At 42.9% G+C, this 22097-nt stretch overlaps 1 protein-coding gene across 5 annotated transcripts in view; it reads right to left on the bottom strand.

The window, feature by feature from the left end:
- The window catches only part of LOC115173692 (rho guanine nucleotide exchange factor 2), a 74819-nt gene that overhangs the window by 39396 nt on the left and 13326 nt on the right, over positions 1–22097 (bottom strand). For 4 of the 5 annotated variants that reach the window (XM_029732001.1, XM_029731998.1, XM_029732000.1 and 1 more), the window contains 2 exons: positions 2147–2309; positions 270–337 (listed from right to left, as the gene is read on the bottom strand). In XM_029732001.1, the coding sequence (XP_029587861.1) occupies positions 270–337; positions 2147–2309 (231 nt within the window). Of the gene's footprint in view, positions 1–269; positions 338–2146; positions 2310–7125; positions 7461–22097 lie in introns of those variants that run through there. The other variant, XM_029732002.1, reaches the window with a different exon arrangement.

Below are 22097 nucleotides of genomic sequence, written 5' to 3'. Positions count from 1 at the left end.
AGACTCGAGGCTGTAATTACCGCTAAAAGGTGCTTCCACAAAGTACTGAGTAAAGCGTCGGAATACTTATGTAAATGTGATTTCATTATTTGATATTTAATAAATTAGAAAAAAATTCTAATAACCTGTTTTTGCTTCATCATTATGGGGTATTGTGTGTAGATTGATGAGGGGGGAAAAAACTATTTAATCAGTTTTAGAATAAGGCTGTAACGCATTCTAAAATACTTTCCAAATGCCCTGTATATAAATCCTCTGTTATCTCTTACCCTCTGTTTCATTTTGGCACAGTTTGGCAACGTGTCTCGACAGCGGTTGTGGATGGTTACACTGCAGGCTGTGAGAAAAAGAAAACACACACGTGACTCACTCTTTCAAACATTTTCTCTCTCTCTCACACTCTGAATGTCCCCCCTATCCTATATGTATCTTTCTGTCTCTCTCAACTTGTTCCTCTATTTTATGTGTCAACCTTCATCGAATATGGAGAAACTTTTAATGTATGGTGAGGATCTCCCTCTCTCTTCCCACTTCTCCCACCTGCTTCGTTTGTGGCCATCGTTTCACATTTCACTTCCTGTGCAGGGTTTGTGAACAGGAAGTTAGGGTTTAGACACAACTGGCGGAGGGGAGAAGAGACCCAAGGGTGTTTCAGAACCCTCTAACCCAGTTCCACTGGTCCTCCACCGCCCGCCCTTAACACTTCTCTGACCCAAATCTAGACATAAAGCCTACTTAAATTTGTAGGCTTACAATAAGAAAGCAATCCTGACTCCCTGTTGCAGTAAAAACATTTTTTTAGAGAGATCTTTTAAGACAATTGTTTGAGTGAACACTGAATTTATTTGCTTTTACTTATTCACCGGTTTGATTTGGTGCAGTGAAATCAAGCCAAACTAAATATGGTGAGTAAGTGTACTAGCATTAAAGGTATTGACCCTGAACTACATTTTGCATATTTCATAATTTAGTATTAGGAAAATGAACAACGCCATGAAACAGTGACCTTTAACCTTTAACACCCCCTCAAAATAGGAAGAACCTGCAAGGTACATAGTTAGCGCCTGGCTATGTTAGCGGTTACCGCCTGCCACAGATACAGATGGGCTGTCAGAGCAGAGTCTGGTGCAGGCCAGCACAGGGTGCACAGTTCTGACAGAACACCAGGGCTATTATCTGCACAGGGGCATGGAGTCCTGACAACACAGGAACTGTTTGTTATTTGTAACCAACCCTCTCTGTCTGGAAAACTGAATCAGGTTTGGTTGAGAAATGAAGAAATGCTACCCAGCAGAAAAAGTGAAGTATAAAGGCATAACAGGAAAGGGAGTGTGTGTGTGTGTGTGTGTGTGTGTGTGTGTGTGACACGTGCAGGACTGTGTCTATATTTGTGTGTGAAATGTTTTGCCTGTGCACATGACTGACACACACCGTGGCAAGTTTTGCATAACTTAATGTGTATATTTGTGTGTGAACTGTGTGTCAAAATGTATTCCTATAATGTAAATATTTCAAAATAAATACTCAGCATAAGACACAAACCAAAACGTATTCCAGCACAATCTATTCTAAGTTAAATCAAATGTAATGAAAACACATTGGGCTGCAGCTCCTTCTCGGCCAATTTGGCTGTGAGGATGGAGAGGTGTTTTTGAGTGGGTGTGAAGCTCACCATCCCCAACTCTCACCCATTATCTGACTGCATGTAGATCAATGTCCATAATGTAACTATTTTAAATGGAATTGATAGTCACATTGTAGTTCATTACTGTGTTGTAGGTTATTTGGAGAGTTAACAGGTTGATTTGCTTGTATAGGAATGGTATAAATAGCGTAGATTGTTCCTTTTGGTAGTGCCTCAATATTCTGCCACTATAGAGTGATATGAAGATCTATGTCCTGATAAATGATGCTGCATTTTTGTAAATCGTCTTAGGGTTTTAGGGAGGTACAGGGTGTGGTACGTTTTTGAGATGCTCTTTTGGTTTGCTGAGGTACACATGCTGTGTAGCTCAGGCCTGTATCTGAAGGATCTGGTGGGTAGGCAAGGCTTACTGGGACAGTTAAGGGCCACTATAGGGGTGCTGTGTGTGTGGTAGTAGTTGTATTAATTTGTAGTAGTAGTAGTATTTGTAGTAGCACTCACTGGGGCAGCTGAGGGCCTCCTTGGCAGTGATGCTCTTGTTGCATGCTGAACAAAGGGTGGTCCCCGACACGGTGAGGGAGGTGAAGAGATGCCCGTTGCTGTAGCGCGCCTCCCTGTCCCGCGCCTCCTTCTCCCTCTCCCTCATGCGCTCCTTCTCCTTATTCTGGGAGGAAAAGAAAAAAGGAGGAGAGAAGCAGAATGCACTGATGACATACAATGGCACCTTTGACATAAGGTGGACAGGTTAAAGAGTTTGAATTGGGTGTCAGAACTTCCCTTAATCCTCCTACTCTTCTGCTTTTAAAAAGAGGCCTTTTACATTCCATCAGTACCTTAAAGAAACATGTTGGTGGAAAGCGTACAACTCGTGACAATAGCAAATGGAAGCAAAATCTAAGTGTTACCAGTAGCCCTCTTAGGTGTCAAAATTAGATGTGAGAATGATAAACGCTAAAGAGGGAGTCGTCCCCCCCCCCCGGATCCGTCACACACCCCATTGTTATCATCGTAATGTTCCATCATTAAAACGTTCCATCACTAATAAGGATTTCCTAATGCAATGTCCACAATCATCTTGTAACCATAGCTACCTTGACCAGGCAGGCAATAGTCGCCCTAACAACTAACTTAATAGCTGATACTACCTCCAACTAAAAACTCCAGTGTGTTCCTGTCACAGAAGCATGAGCAATGTTCAGTGTCTTTGGGAACCAGTCTGATGAAGTAGAACTTTATGCAACATAAATTGCTGTCTTGTTGGGAACTAAAAGCAGTTGCCGCCACATTGAACCTGTACATTTTCCTGTGTTGGGATTGCTTGTTCAAGCAGAAACAGGTATACGGTAGCAGTGAAGGGTTAACAATGTATTTCCATTCTTTTAGAGTTGTGCCAAGTAATGTATTTTTGTCTGTGTCAGGGGAGGGTCAGCCTTATGTCTGTTGCCATGTTGACATCCTGCACAGGAAGTAGACAGGGAAGGCTTCCTCTTTCGGGGCTAAAGTGGGCAGGGTGAGCTGTTACTAGGGCAACAGCGGCAAAAGAGGGAGGGCACCACAAAACAGCATTTGTGCAGTTTTTCATTTGAGGTCAAAAGTTTTTCTGTTTTCAGTATGAAATAATTGAGGATAAAGGTGAGAGTTAGAGACTTGATTCTCTGTGTGTGAGATCAGCACGTGTGGGTAGGTCTCAAAACCAAATGTCACTATAAAAGTAAGAGGATTTATAAAACCGGTCAGAATTTTTTGACAGCGATCACCAGCAGAGGACGTTAATATGAGAGAAAGAGATGACTCCCAGCACTTTACACAACATAGACCTAGAATGCAACACAATAGATGTCTGTGTTTTCACTGTCTTTCTACACCTTCTCACTCACTACCCCATCATTGCCTTATGTCTCTTTCTCTGTTTCCGCTGTTTTTCTACAGAAAGCTGATACTGAGAAGCAAATTGGAGAACGCCTTGTGATGATCACATGAACTTTGCAATAAAAGAGGAACCCAAGCTAGACAGATTGACTCTAGTTTGCCAAGTCATAATTCAAATATAAATATTTCTGAATGGTAAATGTCTAGACAATGACCTTCATGGTGTTTTCCACCATCTCATAGTCCACACAGCACTAACACACCTGATAAATTGTCTGGTTGATAAAGCAAGACTTAATAAGTAGATTATTCGTCACATCAGGTTGAATTGTATGTTTGTGCTTGGCTGGAAAGAAAATGTGGGTTGTGGAGACAGGAGTTGAGAAACACTTCTCTGAATCTATCCGGGACTACTTATACAGTATAGTGACGTCCAAAAGTTAACATTTGCCAATATTACCTTTACATTTTGGCATCATCACCTCAGTGGTGACCCATTGACATTCAGGGTTGACTGATATTCTGGACCAGGTCTTAAAACCTATACATCTGTACTGTCCCTAAATTTTGGTCAATGTTTGTGTACCTGTTATTTTGATGCAGCAATGCAAAGCAGTAACATTTTTACAGGGAAAAGATAATAAATATACCAATGAAGTTTATAATTTGTTATTTCTGATGTGTCAGAGGCAAAGCTCTCTCTCTCTATATATATACACAGCTTAGTGCTGTATAATTGGCTTAGACGCTAAAGTGAGCAATACATCAGGGAGTGAAAGAATAGATGGGGTGAGATAGAGATATAGAAGGTGTCATTAAAAGGTGTCAGGACGATAACACTGAGAAAGACATGGGAATATGGACAGAGTCTATAGGGGGGATTCATTTTATAGTCTTCCACCTGTTTACTTCACTGAGTCACTGATAAAGCAACGGCAAACACACACAACAAAGTTTCATACCTCTTATACAGTGTGTTTCCTAGAATGTCCATGCTTTCTGTGTGTTGGTATGTGTGCTGGTATGTGTATTGACATCAAATGTGTGTGTATGTGAGCACGCTCCAGATTAAGGACTGCTGTGTGGATTGAGGTGGCCCTGTAGCCTGGTTTCTTTTCTCTGGAGGGATGCTGGGCAAAGCAGAGCCTGAGGTGGATTCAAGTTTAGTCTCCCTGATCGACATACCATACAGAGGGACAAGAAGAAAACGGGGTGTCAGTCTAATATTGGCCTGTGTGTGTGTGTGTGTGTGTGTGTGTGTGTGTGTGTGTGTGTGTGTGTGAATCCCTCCAACCTGACACACAACTCTGGAATGCACCAGAGTCATTGCTCTCTATGGAAGTCGTATATCCTCCATCTCTCCCTCTCTGTATCTCACACAATATCTTTCTCCATCCCCCTCTCTCACTCTTTATTTCTAACTCTCAAGCTTTGTCCTTCGCCCTCGGTCCTCTCGTTCGAACACATTCACGCCTACACACATTCTCCTACACAGTTTCCCATGTGTGCTATAGATTGCAATAGCTCCCTCCCACCTCACTCCTGTACTGTAGGAAGTATTCCTATTGCGTTTGGTTAAGTTCAACACAACCATACATACCGGTAGCAATACCGATCAAAATAATAACATAAGGAAGCACAGTGACGATGATGTTTTTTACTCTGGTCACTAATTGTACTTGGGAAGTTACTATTTAAAAAGGTGTAAAATGCAGACATCACTCCTCCATTTCCTAATAGTTTGTCTAATTTCAGTTTACGTGACAAAACAAGCAGACATTTTGTAGAGAATCATTGTACTATCTAAACCGCTGTCAAATATCTTTTCCATAACCATAAATATTGCTTTTTCAGCTGGTGTACAAAACCGAAAGTAAAAGATGCAAAAAACGAAACATAGAAGAGATCTAGAGCTTCTTAGAATGGCTTTCAATGAGAATGACAGATCTATAAATCTCTGTGAATTTGGTCAGGTCGCCCTAAAAGTTACATATTGCAGCTTTAATCAGGGTTCGAACTACAAGGGTGTGTAGGAGTGCTGGGGACTACCATAGCAAATAAGGGCACCCAAGCTTTAAAAAACATCAAGAGTGGGGGGTTGTAATAAGCATTTCAGTAAAAATATTGACTTTGATATACTAGGGCAGTATTTCTTAACCTTTATTTATCCTTGCCTGGTGCAAAGAAATCAAAAGAATACTCCCATTTAGTGCAAACACCACCCATATAGCACTCCAGGCAGGCTCTGTGAAACACTACAAGTATTTAAGAGAAAACAAATACTATTTAAACTCAGGTCTGATTAGTGTAGTGGAGTGAATGTGTAACATGAACCAAGGACACCAGCAAAATGACTCGAAGCATGGTCTCCTGCATGTGCTGAACATGCAAAACTTCTAACTGTCCAGTTTGTTGTAGTGTGTGAGTGACACATAGATTTGTTGGCACTGGCCCCAATACTATGTTTAATAAATATGCAATAACCATACATGCATACATACTATGTTTAATAAATGTGCAATAAGCATACATGCATACATGCACACACGCACACACACCCCCCACCGTAGGAAAGTGATGTTCATATGGCGCTGGCAAGCCAAGGTTTTTCTCAGCCAACCGCCATTCACTGTGCCAGAGAAAGCAGATAATATCACACCAACAGAGTGTCATTTCTATGGCAACCGATGCTATAGTCAAACACACACACACACAAGCTGCATGTACTCCTCCCTTACATACAAGATCACTACATTAACAAAACGAAGGGCACATGCAGTCCTCACTCCCTGAAACCAGCACACATGCAAGCATGTGCACGGGCACACACACAATCAGTCTAATTGGGAGGCAAAATGGTACACACAACATGTCATATTTTAATATTGCAGGCTTGCATGGTAATAGCATGATGCACTGTTGTTTTGTTGTTGTAGCCTATGTATGATGTATAACGTTTACATGTAATTCTGAAATAAAACAAAAATACTGTACAGGTACATGCTTCTTCCAATCAGAAATATTACACTAAAGGTATATACTTATTTTAGGGGTGTCTCATAGGTCTATATATAGCCTACATGGAAAACTGCAAATATGGAAACAACTGTTAGTTCCAATGACTATGTTTGGTCTCCAGAATGTGGCAACACTTCCGGGTACCGATGCAACCCCCCCCCCTCCCCAAAAAAATTACTTTCTCTAAAAAAAAAATGCTCTAACTCAGACCCCTAGTCTCGAGTATTTTGGGGAATCATGACCAAACAGAAAAAGGTGATGAACAGTATAGGCTTCCACAGACCAATTGTCACCATAAGAGCAGGATCATTGCCAAGCGCGCCGCTTGCTTTTGTAAAGTATCTCCATATTGCGCAAACTTCCTAAAAAAATGCCTACGTGCTTCTGCAATGACGATCGCAATCTAAACGTTATCATTATAACCAATATAAGATAATGTCACCAATCCTAAAATTACATCCACAAGTTTCAAGTTTTAGTCATATGTACAGATGCGCTTGAAACATTTACTTTTTACGCATTTCACTTTTGTCCGAAGTTTGCCAGTAGCACACGGTATCAGTAATAATAAGCCTCCAAATACATCCACTCACCCGTAAATTAATATCTCTCATTCTCTCTTGTCGAATTTTCGACAGATCCGCGACTCTGGACATGGTGAGAATCGAGACCCTTCCTCTCCAGTACGATAAATAAATCCTTTTAAAGACAAAGCGCGTGTGGCTGTCAAGCAGGAACTTCAAATATCTGCCTGTTTTGTTTGCCCTGAGAGGTTAACGCTAAAGCAGTTATATGATTATATGGCTAGGGTAAAAGGGCTGTGTTGTAGCCAAACTGTAACACCCTTACAAAATAGCGCGTTCAACTTCTCTGTATCCCTAGTCCAACGGCAATGGCACTGATGCTGCGTAAGAGGTGGCTTTCTCATACAGGAAATTCTGTCGTTTTTTTGCACTTCAGATGATAAGATATTACGCCTACTGGAGGAGGTTTCAAGGTTTCAGAATCAGAACATCTTTAAATTCTGTGGTACCAGTCACTGCTAGCACAGAGAGAAAATAGATGGAAGTAAATCAAGAAGTGTTTAGTTTTTTCTGGTACTATTCTGGTATTATGGCGAGAGAGGGAAAAGTCACTGTATGTACACTGAACAAAAATATGAACGCAACATGTAAAGTGTTGGTCCTATGAGCTGAAATAAGACACACAAAAAGCTTATTACTCTCAAATTTGGTGAACAAATTTGTTTACATGCCTGCTAGTAGGCATTTCTAATTTGCCAATATTATCCATCCACCAGATATGTGTGGCATAAACATTTTTAAAACAGCATTATCATTACAAAGGTGCACCTTGTGCTGGGGACAATAAAAGGCCACTTTAAAATTGATGGTTTTGTCAAACAACACAATGCCACATATGTGTCAAGTTGAGGGAGAGTGCAATTGGAATGCTGACTGCAGGAATGTCCACCAGAGCTGTTGTCAGATAATTTAAATTTCTCTAGCATAAGCTGCCCCCAGTGTCGTTTTAGAGAATTTGGCAGTTCATCCAACCGGACTCACAACTGCAGACCACCTGTAACCATGCCAGCCCAGGACCTCCACATACATACAGTGCATTCTGGAAATATTCAGACCCCTCAAATTTTTCCACATTTTGTTACATTACAGCCTTCTTCTAAAATGGATTAGTCCCCCCCTCCTAAATCTACACACAATACCCTATAATGATAAAGCAAAAACAGGTTTTTAGAAATTTTAGCAAATTTATTACAAATAAACAGAAATATCATATTTACATAAGTATTCAGACCCTTTACTTAGTACTTTGTTGAAGCACCTTTGGCAGTGACTATAGCCTCGAGTCTTCTTGGGTATGACACTACAAGCTTGGCACACCTGTATTTGTGGAGTTTCTCCCATTGTTCTCTGCAGATTGTCTCAAGCTGGATGGGGAGGGTCGCTGTACAGCTATTTTCAAAAAATAAATATTATACATTTGCAAAAATGTCAAAAAACATGTTTTCACTTTGTCATGATGGGTGCAGATTGATGGCATTTTTTAAAAATGTTTGAATACATTTTATAATAAGGCTGTGATGTAACAAAATGTGTAAAAGGGGAAAGGGTCTGAATACTTTCCGAATGCACTGTACATACATATACAGTACCAGTCAAAAGTTGACACCTACTCATTTAAGGGTTCTTCATTTTTACTATTTTCTACATTGTAGAATAATAGTGAAGACATACAAAAATATGAAAAAACACAACCAACAAAGTATATATATTTTAGATTCTTCAAAGTATCCACCCTTTGCCTTGATGACAGCTTTGCACACTCTTGGCAATTCTCTCAACCAGCTTCATGAGGTATTCACATGGAATGCATTTCAATTAACAGTTTAATTAGTGTGCTTGTGTAATCATTAGTGGAATTTATTTCCTTCTTAATGCCTTTGAGCCAATCAGTTGTGTTGTGACAAGGTAGGGGTGGTATACAGAAGACAGCCCTATTTGGTAAAATACCACATGTCTGAGGCCGGTAACTCTTAATGAACTTATCCTCTGCGCCCGAGGTAACTCTGGGTCTTCCTTTCCTGTGGCGGTGCTCATGAGAGCCAGTTTCATCATAGCACTTGATGGTTTTTGCGACTACACTTGAAGAAACTTTCAAAGTTCTTCATTTTACGAATTTACTGACCTTCATGTCTTAAAGTAATGATGGACTGCTGTTTCTCTTTGCTATTTGACCTGTTCTTGCCATACTATGGACTTAGTCTTTTACAAAATATACCACCCCAGTATACCACCCCTACCTTGTCACAACACAACTGACTGGCTCAAACACATTAAGAAGGAAAGAAACAATAAAATAACAGTAGCGAGGCCATATGCAGAGGGTACCGGTACAGATGTGCGGGGACACAGGTTAGTCGAGGAAATTATGATAATATATACATGTAGGTAGAGGTAAAGTGACTACGCATGGATAATAAACAGAAAGTATCAGCAGCGTAAAAATGGGGGTGGGGGGTAGCCATTTGATTACCTGTTCAGGAGTCTTATGGCTAGCTGTTAAGAAGCCTTTTGGACCTAGACTTGGCGCTCCGGTACCGCTTGCTGTGCGGTGGAAGAAGTCTATGACTAGGGTGGCTGGAGTCTTTGGCAATTTTTAAGGCCTTCCTCTGACACCGCCTCGTATAGAGGTCCTGGATGGCAGGAAGTTTGGCCCCAGTGATGTACTGGGCCGTTCCCTTTGTAGTGCCTTGCAGTCAGAGGCCGAGCAGTTGTCAAACCAGGCGGTGATGTAACCAGTCAGGATGTTCTCGATGGTGCAGCTGTAGAACTTTTTGAGGATCTGAGGACCCATGCCAAATCTTTTTAGTTTCTTGAGGGGGAATAAGCGTTGTCGTGCCCTCTTCACGACTGTCTTGGTGTGCTTGGAACATGATAATTTGTTGGTGATGTAGACACCAAGGAACTTGAAGGTCTCAACCTGCTCCACTACAGCCCCGTGGATGAGAATGGGGGCATGCTCTGTCCTACTTTTTCTGTAGTCCACAATCATCTCATTTGACTTGATCACGTTGAGGGAGAGGTTGTTATTCTGGCACTGACCTCCTTCCTGTAGGCTGTCTTATCGTTGTCGGTGATCAGTTCCAGAGTCCTTAGCTTAGTGATGAGCATTGAAGGCACTATGCTGCTGAACGCTGAGCTGTAGGTGGGAAAGGGCAGTGTGGAGTGCAATAGAGATTTCATCAACTGTGGATCTGTTGTGGCAGTATGAAAATTGGAGTGGGTCTATAGTTTCTTGGATAATGGTGTTCATGTGAGCCATGACCAGCCTTTCAAAGCACTTCATGGCTACAGACGTGAGTGCTACGGGTCGATAGTCATTTAGGCAGGTTACCTTGGTGTTCTTGGGCACAGGGACTATGGTGGTCTGCTTGAAACATGTAGGTATTACACACTAGGTCAGGGATATGTTGAAAAATGTCACTGAAGACACATGCCAGTCTGTCAGCGCATGCTCAGAGTACACGTCCTGGTAATCCGTCTGGCCCTGCGGCCTTGTGAATGTTGACCTGATTAAAGGTCTTACCCACATCGGCTACAGAGAGCGTGATCACACAGTCATCCGGAACAGCTGATGCTCTCATGCATGTTTCAGTGTTGCTTGCCTCGAAGCGAGCATAGAAGTTATTTAGCTCGTCTGGTAGGCTTGTGTCACTGGGCAGCTCGCGGCTATACTTCCCTTTGTAGTCTGTAATAGTTTGCAAGCCCTGCAACATCCAATGAGCGTCAGAGCTGGTGTAGCACGATTCATTCGTATTCCTTTATTGACGCTTTGCCTGTTTGGATGGTTTTTCGGAGGGCATAGCGGGATTTCTTATAGGCGTCCGTGTTAGAGTCCCGCTCCTTGAAAGCGTCAACTCTACCGTTTAGCTCAGTGCGGATGTTGCCTGTACTCCGTGGCTTCTGGTTAGGGTATATACGTACGGTCACTGTGGTGACGACGTCATCGATGCACTTATTGATGAAGCCAATGATTGATGTGGTGTATTCCTCAATGCCATCGGAAGAATCCCGGAACATATTCCAGTCTGTGCTAGCAAAACAGCCCTGTAGCTTAGCATCTGCGTCATCTGACCACTTCCTTATTGAGCGAGTCACTGGTACTTCCTGCTTTAGTTTTTGCTTGTAAGCAGGAATCAGAGTTATGGTCAGATTTGCCAAATGGAGGGTGAGGGAGAGTTTTGTACGCATCTCTGTGTGTGGAGTAAAGGTGGTCTAGAGTTTTTTTCCTCTGGTGCACATGTAACATGTTGGTAGAAATGAGGTAAAACGGATTTAAGTTTCCCCGCATTAAAGTCCCCGGCCACTAGGAGCGCTGCCTCTGGATGAGCATTTTACTTGTTTGCTTATGGCCTTATACAGCTCTTTGAGTGCTGTCTTAGTGCCAGCATCGGTTTGTGGTGGTAAATAGACATCTACGAAAACTATAGATGAAAACTCTTGGTACATAGTGTGGCTTACAGCTTATCATGTGACACTCTACCTCAGGCTAGCAAAACCTTGAGACTTCCTTAATATTAGATTTCGTGCACCAGCTGTTATTTACAGAAAGACACAGACCGCTAACCCTTGTCTTACCGGAGGCAGCGGTTCCATCTTGCCGATGGACCGAAAACCCAGCCAGCTGTATGTTATCCATGTCGTCGTTCAGCCATGACTCGGTGAAACATAAGATATTACAGTTTTTAATGTCCCGTTGGTAGGATAGTCTTGATAGGAGCTCATCCATTTTATTATCCAATGATTGCACGTTGGCTAATAGGAGTGATGGTAGAGGCGGATCTCCTCCAGCACCATTCTTTCTAGTCACAAATGTAATCAAATAAGATGACAGAAATTTCACATGTAATACAGTAACTGAAGAGCTTTGCAAAAGAAAAATGTATGATCAATTTATACAGAGGGACTACTTCTAATGAGGCCAAGACAACTGAAGACATAGGCTATGCTATAATCAATGCCTTGTCAATTGATATGGACCTGTTATGAGTTGTAAATGCATTGCATCCAATCAAAACAGTGCTGAAAATATCTAGTTGACCACACACGGGTAAACTATTGCTCAAAATGTATTATAAGTGATTAGATGACTTTGGAAGTTTCAGTATAAAACAATACGATCCATGCCTTCAATTGCATTAGCCTACTTTATTCCAATATTTTCATCATTCAGTGACATTGATTTCCATAGTAATTATTTATGGATCCATCCAGTTGTGGTTAATAAGTGCATGCTTAGTGGAGGGCTATGCGAAGAGATGGACAAAGTGACATGCCTCTCAAAGTTTATAACTGCCAGGAGGATGATAACAGCCTAGTAAACGGTCCTGTTTACACTCTTAGAAAAAAGGCGCTATCTAGAACCTAAAAGGGTTCTTCGGCTATCCACACAATAAACTTTTTGGTTCCAGGTAGAAACCTTGTGGGTTCTATCTTGAACACTTTCCACAGTGGGTTCTACATGGAACCAAAAAGGGTTCTCCGATGGGTACAGTCAAATAACCCCTTTGAAACCCTTTTTTCTAAGAGTGTACATTTAAATTTTAGTCATTTAGCAGACGCTCTTATCCAGAGCAACATACAGTAGTGAATACATTAAAAAAAAATTTTTTTTATTTTTTTTCATACTGGCCCCCCGTGGGAATCGAACCCACAACCCTGGCGTTGCAAACACCATGCTCTACCAACTGAGCCACAGGGAAGGCTAGCAACCATCAAGAGCAAAGAGCATGCCAATTGCGCCTCAGCATTACGGCTACGTTCATACTAAGCCATAAGCAGAACTTTACCACAATCAAGACTAGGTCGGTTGGCGGAAATAAAAGTACAGGCTTTGTTGCCGACAACACCTTTCATTCAGATATAAAGAAAAGTAGTCAAAAAGTTGGCGGAAACATCTTGGTTTGAAAGGTGTATTTGACTCCCTCTCTCAGTCTCTCTCTACATCAGACTTCCATCTCGGTGTGCAAAATTTGGCACATGACATCTTAATGACAAAACGTTCTGGTTGGAAACTGGTTTGGTGATTGAGAAGACCAACTCCTTTCTGTTACAAAGAAGTACAGACGTCTTTTTCATGATGAGAGGAAGACGTCATACTTTTGTTGTTATGGTCAGATTACATTTTTTAAAGGAGTTCCCCCAAGCCCCTGCTCCCCCTCCAAGAAACTGACATCGCCTGTAGGTGAAAGTAGATGAAAAACAGGGTATCCCTGCTACGTCTTTATCTTAGGGAGTGAAGAGTCCTCTAGACTTGAGGACATTTCAATTGGCTGCAGCAGTCTCTACTAGGGGCCCCTTGTTGGTTTCACAAGTCCTACTGTAAATATCAGCCCCTTGGAGGACGCATGGATTGAACCCCAGTATCCGGGGTCATACCCATACATGTGTCAAGAGACGGGAGGGTTACCGCTCACCCACGGGCTCTGTACTTTTGCCGTTTAAAAGGTTTTATCTTAGGGAGTCTGCGTGGGAGTGAAAGGGTCCTCTTGATTTTGAAGGGCCTGTTAATGGGCGGTGGCAGACACTGACAGAGAGACAAAGTGACATGTTTGACTATGCTGCCTCTATCAGTCCTCTCCCTCCACAGCTCTGGTGAATTTTGGTCGGCTTGAGACCAGAGCGTTGCCGTGGGTTACCGTTCCACTGCAGAGCCGCACCGCTTTGTGGAGAAATGTGTGTGTGTGTGTGTCAGTGTCGGTGGCTGTGTGTGAGAACCAATGTAAGTACATGTATATTTTATGTGTGTGTGCGTGTATTTTGAGTCAGCAGCGCGTAGGTGTCTCCATGCACAGATATGCTCCTGCGCCGGTGAGATAATGACCAGGTGCTGAGAGCCTTCACCCACAAACCCTGTCATTCAGCCCAGCACAGGGAGACTGTGTGTGTGAGAATGTGTTTCATAGTGTGATTATGTAGCAACAGGAGAGAGAGCACTCATATTGTGAGTAGCTTGTTTGAATTAGACTTCAATTGTTCTCCGTTGCAATCCAGAAAAATGACAGAACATAGGAGAGGGAGGCTACAGGAGAGAGGGGGCAGAGGGGTGGACGACTGTACCTACAAAACATGAGTAGATGGTGCACTGACTCATTCTGACACCCACATTGTAACCCCACCCACCCACACAGTGAATTCATACACAATACTTTCCCCTCTCTCAAACACAGGTTTATGGACACAACACATGGATGCATAAACACACACGTGCACCAGTGGAGGCTCCTCAGAGGAGGAAGGGGAGGACCAGTGAATTGCATAAAAGTTGTAAAACAGTTTTAAAAAACATTTTTGGATAAAACTATACAACACTGAACCAAAATCTAAACGCAACATGTAAAGTGTTGGTCCCATTTTTCATGAGCTGAAATAAAAAAGTGTTCCATAGGCACAAAAAAAGTATTTCTCTCAAATTTGGTGTACAAATGTGTTTACATCCCTGTTAGTGAGCATTTCTCTTTTGCCAAGACAATCCATCCACCTGCCAGGTGTAGCATATCAAGAAGCTGATTAAAGAGCATGATAATTACACAAGTGCACCTTGTGCTGGGGACAATAAAAGGCCACTCTTAAATGTGCAGTATTGTCCACAACACAATGCCACAAATGTCTCAAGTTGAGTGTCAGGTTCTGAACAAACAGTAAAAACTCACAGACAACTTGTAAAACTTCAAACCAAGTTTATTCACCGACTGGGTCAAACAGCTGCAAAGTCAAAGACATGATTACACAAGCACATATATTTACACCCTCCTAGGCGGAGTCATCTCCTTGCACATCTAGACAGCCAATACATCTCTGTTGCTAGTCAGGAACTTAATTGGTTACTCTCACTGGTGTAGTCATGGCCCTGCCTCATGGTAGAACCTTTGTGGGCATGGAAGTATAGGTGTGTGTGTGTGTGTGTGTAAGTAATAGGACTGCTCCTTCTCACTTCATCTGACCTCGGGCCAAATTCCTCACCGTGGCATTGAGGTGGTGGGAGAAGGCGGCACAGGGATGCAGCTTAAGGTCAAGGGCAGAACGTTGGGACAGGACAGGACAGCCCCCACTCAGACATCCAAAGCATTGGCCTCCACCACGAACTGACGGGAAGGGTCCGGATGACGGATGAACCAGGATCGGAGCCGTGGTGAAGCGTTGTTTAAGGTCCCGGAACGCCCGGTCAGCGGCCGTGGACCACGTGAACAGAACCTTGGTAGAGGTGAGGGCAGACAGGGGGGAGGCCAGGGTGCTGTAACCCTGGATAAAGAGGCGATAAAAGTTGGCGAACTCCAGGAAGCATTGCAGCTGCACCCTGGACGTAGGCTGAGGCCAATCCAACACTGCTTTCACCTTCTCGGGATCTATCAGGACACTCCCAGCAGACACTTTGTAGTCCAGAAAGGGAATGGTGGAGCGATGGAACTTGAACTTTTCTGCATTAACGAACAACAGGTTCTCCAGAAGGCACTGGAGAACCTGCCAGACAAGGAGCACATGTTCTTGGGGGAACGGGGGAAGACGAGGATGTCATCAAGGTAGACGAAGACGAACCGTTTCAGCATGTTGCGGAAAACATCGTTCACCAGAGCCTGGAACATGACAGGGGCGTTGGTGAGGCCAAAGGGCATGACCAGATATTCGTAGCGGCCGCTGGCCGTGTTGAGGAGGACCCCTCTCGTATCCGCACCAGGTGGTAGGCATTTTGTAGATCCAGCTTAGAGAAGATTGTGGCCCCCTGGAGCGGCTTGAAGGCCGAGGAAATGAGTGGTAGCGGATAACGGTTCTTCACTGTGATGTCATTGAGTCTCCGGTAGTCAACGCACGAGCGCAGGGTCTTGTCCTTCTTCTCCGCGAATAATAACCCCACGCCAGCGGGAGAGGAGGAGGGATGGATAACTCCTGTAGGTAGGGAGTCCCCAATGTATTTCTCCATAGCTTTGGTCTCTGGTCACGATAGCGAGTACAGATGTCCCCAGGGCGGCGTGGTACTAGGGAGAAGATAAGTCCAAAACCAGGTCATGGTGCTCAGCCAATGGTGCTCAGCCAACGTTTGGACCCTCTCCATCAGCCCACGAAGCAACTCCTCGTGCCTACCAATGGAGGCTCCTTGGGAGGAGATGGCGTTGCACAGCAACACAAAGCAAATAAACAGTGACCACCTATCACATTACAAAGGAACATCTTCTAAAGATAAACTCAAACAAACATCGGCAGCTACTAAACAGTATTAGGATATCACTGGAGCGGTTGGTGAAGACCTTAGTTGCATTATATAGTGTATGTTAGTGTTAATGTGCATGTATTTGGCTTATGAGACCATGAAATGATGGCCCCCACTTTGTACCTTAACAAAATACTTCTACTGACCGCACACACACACACATGATCCTCCCAAACAAGTCACGCAGGTGTCACAATTTGACTCCAAATGAGGCATAATTAGTAGACACTCAATTTAAGTAATCAGCAGATTTGATTAGCATGTCCCAGATGTTGACTCGCTCTTATGAAAAAACACACACACACCATCTGTTCTCCCCCTCCCCATGCTGTGCTACCAATGCTTTTCATTAGGGGCTACTGCTGTACTAAAGTGGGTGTGATGAAGTGCTAGGGGCCTCCAGGAAAGACAGTGTTGTGTTTATTAGGCATCAAACCGAGGAGGGATTACATGGACTTGTCCAATAAGAAACACACATTTTGGTTTTCCATTACAAAACATTTTCCATTGAAAACAAAGACTCAACTACTGTACTGCAACTGAGGGAACAGCAACTAGGGTAAGCGTGGCTTGACTGATCCATGAGTATTTTAATGTCTTCAATCAATAGCTATGTAGTGCTTATAAAGACTTCATGAATGCTCTATAAAGCCTTTATTAGTTTACTTTCGTGGGACCTCTAGGTCTCAAGCACTGTTAGGCGTTACTTCCACTTGTGGAGGATCAACTGAAGTGGCAGTCAGAGGTGACAAAGCTTAGTGTGGAAGGCTTCCGGAATCAACATGGGCCACAGGGGATGTCCTTTGAAACAGATTGTCCTCTGTAGGAGGCATTGCCATTGAATGGATGGAATGGAAACCCCCTTGGCAATGAGAGAGGCGTCAGACCCCAGACTGAAAGTCCTGCCCTTCTGACTACATGATATATACTTTTACTTCTTCACCAGGAAACCCAGTTTACTACCAGAAAATGACTTATTTTCCAGCTGGGAAATTTCCTTTTCAGGAATTCATCAACAACCAGATAAATGGCAATGAACATTCACTCTATTGTGACTTTTAGTGATAACAACCTATACAACCTGCCCAGCATGTCACGAAAGATGTCATAATGAAGTCACTAGATCCACCTGCTTTTTCTAGCCTAACTTAGCTTTAACTTGAAATGATCTAGGCCGGCTAATTAGAGCACGCTTACAGGTCTCCTCTGTACTTCTAGAATATTTAATGAAAATCTGTGAGGCAGCAGGTTTCATTTCAGTTTTAGTCTGGTTTGTAGCTTACCCTACTAAGGGAGCAGACAGATGGAGTAAAACATTAAGGTTATCTTCAAAGCCCATATTAATAGAAATCAGGAAGTCATGAAGAGAGTTGAAGCAGTAGAAACATACTGTACCACTTATTCATTTACGATGTGAACACATTAAATGTACTTCGAGTCACACTTGCACATTATGAACTTCTGTTCCTATTCCTTCATAATAGTGTCAAAATCAGTCCGGACCCATTTAAAAAAGTCCCTCCAGGCTTGTCAGTTTTCTATCACAAGCTTGTGGTGATGTCATGTCTCAGTGCTCAGCTGATCAGGCCCCTGATTCTTGACCTAAATGTATCTGTAAGAAAGAACCAGTCTTTTAAACATACAGGCAGTTTGTGTGACTGGTTTGAACCGGTCTTTAACATAATCACAATGTTATACAGAACCAGCCTGGAAGAAAGGGCTCATCTGCTGTAGCCTGTAGGCATGCAGACTGGGTAAGCAGACTTCTGATAACCAGGCATGTCAGACAGAAACCAGCCTTTAAAAGATCCATCACGACTCCGAAGACAATGTCAATTGGCTAGGCTCCATATCAATATAGTAGTCCTATTTATCTAGACCCCGACATGGATAGTATTCATAGGCTACTTAGTTTAAAAAGAATATGGTGTATACAACATTCTCCGGGGTCGAGGCATATTTTGATTTTTTTACTCATATTCCAATGGAACATGTGTTACGGTGCGTTGCCATGGTATGTTCTCATGGCTTCTAGTCAGTTTATGCTGGATCATTGTCATTATCTAGAGCAGGTATTCCCAAACTGGGTTACGCACAATGCCGTCGGGGGTACGCCAAATAAAAATGAGATTCACTTTAATTTTTTTCTCTCTCTCTCGCTCTCTTCTTCTTCACATTTTCAAACAGTCCATTTATATTTTCCAATGGGGCTATACATTTGGGTTGAGTCCCCCCCCCCACCCCCACCCCCTCCTCGCCTCGCCTGAGTAGCCTCGTTTCACTGCCAAAAATATAATTAAACCATCTAGTGTTCAGCGAAATAACAACACAACGTCAAATACAGGTAACCTGGTCAAATAATTAACATCCAATCACATTAACCGTTATGCTCTCACGAGAATTCCACTAACGGTCCGTATGTTGCCAAACATAGGTGCTGCTCATTCCGTTTGCTCAAAAATGGATCAATGGTTAAAAAAAGTAAGGACCAAGTCCATAGAGACTCATACCAGCTCTACTGGTAGTACTGCTACCACCAGCAGTACTACACCTGCACCTGTCGACGACACAAGTTGTTCTGCTTCCACGAGCACATCCAAAGCTAGCATCAGTAGTTCTACATTTGTTGTTAGCCCAGCTAGCATGGACACTGCCAGTTGTGAATCTGATGCAGCCAAAGAGCTACTGCCCCCTTACCCGGGAAAGCACCGAACAGACAGGGACGTTGGACCATCGAAGAGGTGCAAATATGATGAGAACTACATTGATTTGGGGTTCACTTATATTGGGAATAGTGCCTTTCTTCAGCCACAGTGTGTTATATGACCCTTCTGGCCCTTCTTTGGACACTCTTAACTAACCTCCAGACGAGCTTCAATGCCATACAACTCTCCTTCCATGGCCTCCAACAGCTCTTAAATGCAAGTAAAACTAAATGCATGCTATTCAACCGATCGCTGCCCACACCTGCCCGCCCATCCAGCATCACTACTCTGGACGGTTCTGACTTGTAATTGTCCACATATTCTAAATACCTAGGTGTCTGGTTAGACTGTAAACTCTCCTTCCAGACTCATATTAAGTATCTCCAATCCAAAATCAAATCTAGAATCAGCTTCGCAATAAAGCATCTTTCACTCACGCTGCCAAACATATCCTTGTAAAACTGACTATCCTACCGATCCTTGACTTCAGCGAGGTCATTTACAAAATAGCCTCCAACACTCTACTCAGCAAATTGGATGCAGTCTATCACAGTGCCATCCGTTTTGTCACCAAAGCCCCATATACTACCCTCACTGCGACCTGTATGCTCTTGTTGGCTGGCCCTCGCTTCATATTCGTCGCCAAACCCATTGGCTCCAGGTCTTCTATAAGTCTTTGCTAGGTAAAGCTCCGCCTTATCTCAGCTCACTGGTCACCATATCAGCACCCACCCGTAGCACGCGCTCCAGCAAGTATATTTCACTGGTCACCCCCAAAGCCAATTCCTCCTGTGGCTGCCTTTCCTTCCAGTTCTCTGCTGCCAATGACTGGAACAAACTGCAAAAATCACTGAAGCTGGAGACTCATATCTCCATCACTGACTTTAAGCATCAGCTGTCAGAGCAGCTCACAGATCATTGCACCTGTACATAGCCCATCTGTAAATAGCCCATCTAACTACCTCATCCCCATATTGTTATTTCTTTTCTTGCTCCTTTGCACCCCAGTATCTCTACTTGCACATTCAACTTCTGCACATCTATCGCTCCAGTGTTTAGCATTTAAATTGTAATTACTCTGCCACTACGGCCTATTTATTGCCTTACCTCCCTAATCTTACCTCATTTGCACACACTGTATATAGATTTTTCTGTTGTGTTATTGACTGTACGTTTGTTTATTCCATGTGAAACTCTGTGGTGTTGTTTGTGTCGCACTGCTTTGCTTTATCTCGCAGTTGTAAATGAGAACTAGTTCTCAACTGGCCTACCTGGTTAAATAAAGGCGGGTTAAAAATATGTGCAAAAGTACTCTCTTACAACTTGATGAAACCTTCACTCTTCCGCAGACGTTTAGAAACCAAACATGCCAATTTGAAAAATAAGCCACGTGAGTTTTTTGAGCAAGAATTAAGATTACTTTCGAGTAGTAAGACATAAAAGCAACAAATACCATTAATAAGAAGGGGCTAGAAGCGTCTTATATGGTGAGCTACCGAGTGGCTAGGACAAGCAAGCCCCATGCTTATTTCTTCCTGCTGCTGCGGATATGGCTGGGACAACATAGGGGGAAAAGGCCAAAAAAAACTATACAGACAATACAATACAAACAACACTGTTTCACGACACAGTGACATGGCAGGAGATGTTTTGAAACAATTACTGCTTTGCATACAAGCCAGTGAATTCTTTGCGTTACAGCTGGATGAGTCAGACTTCGCAGGCCTGGCACAGCTCCTGATATATGTCCGTTACATTTAGCGGGGGGTCAATTAAGGAAGACATCCTCTTCTGCAAACCAGGACAACGGGAGAGGATATTTTTTAAATGCTGGATAGCTTTGTGACGTCAAATGGACTTTGGTGGTGGAGATGTGTTGGTATCTGTACTGATGGGGCAAAAGCCATGACAGGGAGACATAGTGGAGTGGTAACACACATGCAAGAAGTTGCTCCCGATGCCACTTGGGTGTACTGCAGCATCCACCGAGAGGCTCTTGCTGCCAAGGGAATGCCTGACATCTTGAAAGACGTTTGACACTACAGTGAAAATGGTTAAAACTTTGTTAAAGCAAGGCCCTGAACTCTCGTGTATTTTCTACACTATGCAATGATATGGGTAGCGACCATGTAATGCTTTTACAACATACAGAAGTGTGCTGGTAATCAAGGGGCAAAGTATTGACACATATTTTTTAATTGAGAGACGAGCTTAAAGTTTTTAATGACCATAATTTTCACTTGTCTGACCGCTTGCATGATGACAAGTTTCTCACAAGACTGGCCTATCTGGGTGATGTTTTTTCCTTGCCTGAATGATCTGAATCTAGGATTACAGGGACTCTCCGCAACTATATTTAATGTGCGGGACAAAATTGAGGCTATGATTAAGAAGTTGGAGCTCTTCTCAGTCTGCATTATCAAGGACAATACAGGCCTTTCCATCATTGTATGATTTTTTGTGTGCCAATGAACGCAAGCTTACGGACAATGTAAAATGTGATATAGCGAAGCACCTCAGTGAGTTGGGTGCGCAATTACGCAGGTACTTTCCCGAAACAGCTGGAGTCGTTATCTCTTTCATGCCCTGCCTCCAGTCCACTTACCGATATCTGAACAAAAGAGCCTCATCAAAACTGCAACAAGCGGTACTGTGAAAATTAAATACAAATCAGAAGCCACTGCCAGATTTCTGGATTGGGCTACGCTCAGAGTATCCTGCCTTGGAAAATCGCTCTGTTAAAAAGACACTGATGCCCTTCGCAACCACGTACCTATGTGAGAGTGGATTCTCGGCCCCACTAGCATGAAAACTAAATACAGGCACAGACTGTGTGTGGAAAATGATTTAAGACTCTTTCCAATACGACCCAACATTGCAGAGTTATGTGCATCATTTCAAGCACACCTTTCTCATTAACCTGTTGTGAGTTATTCACAATTTTTTATTAACAAATGTATATGTAAGATGGCTCAATAAAGAGAAAAATTATTGATTATTATTTGTGCCCTGGTCCTATAAGAGCTCTTTGTCACTTCCCATGAGCTGGGTTGTGACAAAAACTCACACTCATT

This window comes from Salmo trutta, chromosome 34 (genome assembly GCF_901001165.1).
Source record: "Salmo trutta chromosome 34, fSalTru1.1, whole genome shotgun sequence".
In the NCBI taxonomy this organism is placed as follows: Eukaryota; Metazoa; Chordata; class Actinopteri; order Salmoniformes; family Salmonidae; genus Salmo; species Salmo trutta.
The sequence above is the reverse complement of the archived record's forward strand: the minus strand, read 5'-3'. Positions and strand labels throughout refer to the sequence as shown.